The 6,000-nt window shown below is 39.9% G+C and overlaps 1 protein-coding gene across 1 annotated transcript in view; it reads left to right on the forward strand.

Moving 5' to 3' along the window:
- The window catches only part of si:ch211-113g11.6 (uncharacterized protein LOC559008 homolog), a 54,211-nt gene extending 48,416 nt beyond the window's left edge, over nucleotides 1-5,795 (forward strand). The window contains exon 14 of the mRNA XM_039806850.1: nucleotides 473-5,795. Within this exon, the coding sequence (XP_039662784.1) occupies nucleotides 473-819 (347 nt within the window). The 3' untranslated portion in view covers nucleotides 820-5,795. The remainder of the gene's footprint in view (nucleotides 1-472) is intronic.
- Nucleotides 5,796-6,000: the final 205 nt, after the last annotated feature.

A 6,000-nucleotide genomic window follows, 5' to 3' on the forward strand; every position in this document is an offset into this window, starting at 1 on the left:
ATTGAGCAGAGTCTGGAAATCTGCAGGAAGGGATTTGTTGTTTTACATCATAGCTTGCCCTGTTTTAAAGCTCAAAACCCAGTCATAACCTCAACTAATCATGACAATTACTCCCCTCTGTAGGGACGGCTAGCTCCTCAAGTGATCAGATTTTAACATTGCATTCATTTCCAGTTGTGTCACTGATGCCACATGTCCTGGCTGTACAGTAGAAAAGCAAGTTATATCTATTCCCCCCAGAAAATAATACTTAAAAAAAACCAATGTGTTTTAAACTTGAACTGATATCTTGGAGCAAAGGAATTATACAAAAACTACAAAGTTTCATATAAAATGCTTAATCATCTTCACTCTTTATCATTCTATTTTAGAGTAAAAAAAAACAGACGATCGAAAGTACAATCAACATTTACAGTTCCAATATGAAAGGATTAATTTTGGTGTGAAAAATCTTTATTTCTTTGTCCCTCAGCTTTAAAGCAGCGTAGCACTTCCCCCAGAGAAGTGCTGGTGCAGTCCAACACCTCCATTTTTCTCCCTTGCCCCGTGCGCTCCTTCCACGCCTCCTACCGCTGGGTGAAAGACAACTGTGTCAAGAACTATCCCTGCCTCTTCTCCGGAGACTTCTGCGTCCTGGGGCCGGCTATTGACACGCCCCTGAAGGAAGGCGTCTTCCGCTGCATAGCCACCGAGGACGGATTTAAAGTGGAGGTAATCTCCTTCAGGCTGGTGAACGACGGCAGGCTCCTGGCCGCCTCCCTGGCCTCCACCTTGGGGCCGTCGATCCTGCTCGCCATGGCTACCCTGTGGCTCCATTAACTGCAGCTACCGCTAATGCTAACCCCTCATCCTTACTGGCTCCCAATGACAGGAAAGACAAGGAGCCTCTGTTAGGAGGTTAGGTTCGCAGAGCATTAAAGTAAATGGTTGGGTTGGACAGTGGAAATTCAGCTTTTTTAGAGAAAGAATCCCAAAAAAATGTGAACGAGGGATTAATTCTGTATTTTTTGCAACATATCTGCAGCTGTCTTAAAGAGATCAGAACTCAAAACATGCTTTCATTAACATTAAGACTAATTACTGTCCATGAATTGACTTGCGAGTTCGATCAACCGTAATTAGGTGCTTTGCGAAACTATCCTCTCTGACTCAAAACATATCGTATGAGTTGGGCAAAAAAAACACCAATACCAGGCCAATTCTTTTTACCATTTCTCTACTTATTTTCAAATTGACTTGACTGTGCTTATTTGTGAATATATAAACCTTTAATACCGCTCTTACATTGAATCATTCATGTTGTTAAACCTTATTGCTATAGCTCATTAGTACTCATCAGTACTTAGAAATGTCTGGTATTGAGATTTAAAAAGCCTTAACACTTCTGGGACAAACTCCTAAGCACAATTTTGCAGTCGAGGCAGAATACTCGGTTGGACTTGGCGCTATAATTAGTGCCGCTGAGTCTAACAACATCGCTGGGAGGAAGTGTCAGCTTTTTGACAGGAAGTAGGCGGATGGGCAAGAGCTCATTCTCGAACATCACTGTGTCTCAGCACCTCCTCCTCAGACGAGGCAGTTTCTTGCAACTTTTTATCAGATGGTATCAGACATCGTCATTACGCCTTGTTCACAGCTTTGTCCGTGTTTTTCTCTTTAAATGCCATCGTCTTTCCTCTCCAGAGCATCAGAAACAAAACACTTAACCCTCTGAGGTCTAAGGGCATTTTCTCAATTTTGACATATCTCCTTAAATTCACCTTTTAAGGGTATTTGCATATGACTTGATGCCCATGTGTTTCACATCAAAATGTTCAGAACAAATTCAGCTTTCTGGATAGTTGAGCCTCAAGTTGTCCTAGTGCAATGTATAAAGAGATCATTTGGCCCTAAAGCTGAAAAGTTGAAGTTCCCTTTTTTTTGTACTTTAAATGAACAATTCTTTTGTTGCTTGAATTGAGCTTACCAAAGCCGACGGAAACTTAAGTCCTCCATTAAATACCCAATAAAAGAACGCAAAAGGAAAGATTCTGCTGATTCTGGAAATATGTAAACCACATTTCTGCGCTGTATTATTGCTTAAATATTAAATGAGACATTGAATAAACATTTCCATGGACTCGCCATGCATTCATTGACCTCAGAAGGTTAAACACTAAGGAGCAAACCCCTCAGAATCTTTCAACAAAGGAGCCTCAAACATAAACCATAAAATAATTAAACCCATCTCTAACAATCAACGTGAAGGTTTAAAGCAACACTATATAACTTTTCCCGCTTCGGTCCCCCTACAGGTTGGAAGCAGAATTGTCCATTACATTACATTGTCCAGTTCATTCGAACTACGGATCCACTACCCGATCTGGCAAACTTGCATCCAACCTGTAGGGGGACCAAAGCGGGAAAAGTTACACAGTGTTGCTTTAAAATCTGGGTTTCAGTTTGGTCTTTTATTGTGCAGAGACGGTGGGTAAAAGTTATGTGAAACAGCACTGACTTTTTGCTAATACCGAGTATGTTGTCGGCATGTTCTTGGTCCAAAATCCCAAGTGTCCATAAGCTTTTCGGAAACACAAAGTGACAAAGAGGAGCTAATTTTCTGCAAATGACATCCAATTTCTGTTAACCCAACAATGCGTAAAGATGTGAACAAGGTGTTGCGCTATAGCAATTTCAATAAACACACACTTACATTATCATAAGGGCAGATGAAGCTAAATGGAACTGCATATTAGGCTTGCATTTTATAGTTTGCTTGGAGAAAAAAAGGCTTGTACTTAGATCCGTGAAGTGTGTTCTGTATTTTATTGCTCTGCAGATGCTGATTTCTACCATTGCTGCCTATGTATGTTACACTTTTTCCTGATTGTTTGGGTAATTATACCATAGTTAGAACGTGATATATAACCATTGACGGCTTTGCCTCTCTTCCCAGGGACATCGGTGCAAATAGACAAGAAAATGGTTTGTGTTTGTCATACTTGTATCTCTATGCTGTGAAACAAAAGGCTTGACAGATTCCAGTAATACTGTATGCTTCACTGATGGTCAGCAGCAACCACAACCAGCGGCGAGAGCAGTCATCAGCAACCACAACCAGCAGTGGCGTTAACATCACGCTATATCTGCAGGATCGTCCTTTAACCTCTCTTTAAATACTACACTTTATTAAGACCAAAAAGGCAGATTAAAGCTGAATGTAAAGAGAAACAAGTGTTGTGAATTTTGCTGGAGTTCAATAGCTCTAAAATGCCAGAAGAAGTATGCTTTGTGCGGTGATGAATTATTCAGCGGATTAGCATGTTCTCCAGAGCTTTGAGAATTATCATTCAGTAGTGTTACATAGGCCGTGCTGAGGATTTCACAGTGGCAGAGATGTCATTAATAGCTAATTTGACAATGGAGCCGGCTCGTCATGCAAAGTATTAAAGAATTTATTTCACACCGTCAGGGATACGAGCATCGAGCATGTCCCCAGCTGTGAAAAATCTTGAGGTAGTGTTGTGCTTCTCATTCTGCTTGGTTGTGTGTTGCTGCTCTTCGAGCTGCTTGCTTTCTGCATTGCACTGACTCTGGATACTGACTGTGCCAAGAAAAGAAAAAAATGAAAAAAAACAAAGCTATGTTGAGCCAACGCATCCCCCCCCTTGACGCGTCTTCTTATGTTCATTTGCAAATTCCCTCGCTCCTTACCTGGCATAATATTTTGTCCCAGACAAACTGTGCACATGTACAAAACTGGCCATCCGTTCAACCAAACTCACAAACACAAACCAACTGCAGGTCTAACATGCATATTTATTGTCTTTGTATTGCCACCAGTGTGGGAAATGAACACCACCCACTGGCCAAGTGCTGGTAAACATTTAGTAGAGGCTGTTGTGATGATGCCAGAGACCTCTGGCAGGAAGCGTACTCAACATTCACAGATGTGCTCAAGGCAGTTTCCTGTATAACCTTCTTTATACTGTCACTATGACTGCTGTGTATGTGTCGTTGTGATATATCTCCCAAAACTGTTATCACAAGCCACAATTTCCATTCATGTATTTTTATCTGCATTTTGAAAAGCTGTATGGAAACTGCAAAATTCGATAGAACTTTTTCAATTGCGGAATATTATATACAAAAAAAGCTATTGCTTGCTTGAGGTGGAAAAAGAGTTGAAGCTCTTAATTGGATATGGAAATGCCTTTGCCGAATACGTTCTGACCTGTTTCTGGTATCCGCGTAATGCTGCGTGCATTAGAATCATTGAATTAATTAGTCTTTGTCTCTGGACAGCATTAACAATACCAATACTAGCTGAAATGAAAGAACAATTAAAACTTGCCCAATTGAACCAAATTCCCAGAGACCTCCATTTTTCTCTCGGTGATGGGTAAGATGGCCAAGGCGACTTGTTTTATTTCCGGTTAGCAACCTCTACTTCTTCTACTCTACTAGCTTAAAGCGCCAACTTCTGACCAAACTAAGCTGCAGCAAGGTTTATTTACTCCAAACCAGTTGATAGAAACATACCTAATTTGCATGTCTTTTTTGCGACGTTTCAAAGATTTGCTTAAAATTCGGTTGAGAATTGAATGGAAACACGGCTTAGGAGAGGCCTATGCTAACCAATAATGGTAATTATGCAACAAGCTGGTATCATAAGGTTATTCACCGTGTCCCAAGTCCATACTATGTCCCTAGTACATACTATATACCTGTAGAGAACAGAAATATGACAGCATTTGTTCAAACGCTAAAAACAACCTACTTTATATTTATATTACCAAAGGTAGAAGTAGCATGATAATGGAACTCCTGCAATATAGATAAGATAAAATGGTTGTATTTGGTAGTTGGTGGATGGTGTACAAAGCGTGGGACTTTAAGATGGGAGACCATGCTTCACATCCCATCGTCTACCATCAGTGTGGTTTTTTTTTAAATGCACTGACACGGGTCCCCCCTAACCCTAACCCTAACCACACTAAGGCTGTGATCTTTCCTCAACCTTAACCAAATAGTTTTAGTTGCCTAAACTTAACCAAACTTTCAGGATAGAGGTGACTCTTTTCCAAATACATTCACATGTATATGTATTCATTTGGCAGATGCATGTTGTACAAAGGAGCATGTCTATGTTATAGTTTGGATTTGGGACACATAGAATAGGTGGAATCAGGCTTTCATCGTTCTCCACAGTACGCAGTCGTCATCCTCAACTCCACAAGGCTTTGCTTCAATATCAACACTTTTCCAGCCAACGCGTGGAATTAAGATTTATAGCATTTATAGCATTTACCAATAATTGCCGTCTTCAAATCTCCGTTATGTTCAAGTCCTTGCTTTGATATGGATATTCACACAGCCGCTTTATCAAAATTCAGTTATCACTCACTCACATCCGTCATCGTCAGCGAGTCCGTGAAAGGCTAATCTCCTTCAAAGCAAGCTCTTGATTTGCCTTCAGGAAACCAATTTAATGTATCACGCTATCTGCTGTAAACGAACTGACGTTGAGTGTAGCGGGGTTGCTGTCTTGTTTGCTCTGGGTTTTTTTTTAGTTCAAGTACTGTACATGATGACGTGTGCCCACGATTCTGTGTCTTGATATATCTAATTTTCGAAGTAACATGCCAAACTCTATTATTATTAAAGAGATTTATATTGGTGCCATGCCGGTCTAATGCCATCTCATAACATGTATTTTTAAAACAACAGATATCTATAGATATTCATGTAACAAACCCATATTGACATGTGTTTCCCTGAACATGTGCGTTGAATATTAATAAAATACAAGTATAAAAAAAGGATTTACTGTGATCATTTAAAAGCATTATGGAACTTAATCCCTTAATTTACCTTTAAATTTCAATATTTACCCATTTTTAATATTGTTATCAAGGTATTTCTTGGGATTTTAAGAGGATAATTACAGTTTTGAAGTATATTGAGGTATCATGATACAGGTTAGGGGCTTTTAAAAGGGGGATCAACCCATTAAAGGGC

This window comes from Perca fluviatilis, chromosome 7 (assembly GCF_010015445.1).
Source record: "Perca fluviatilis chromosome 7, GENO_Pfluv_1.0, whole genome shotgun sequence".
NCBI lineage: Eukaryota > Metazoa > Chordata > Actinopteri > Perciformes > Percidae > Perca > Perca fluviatilis.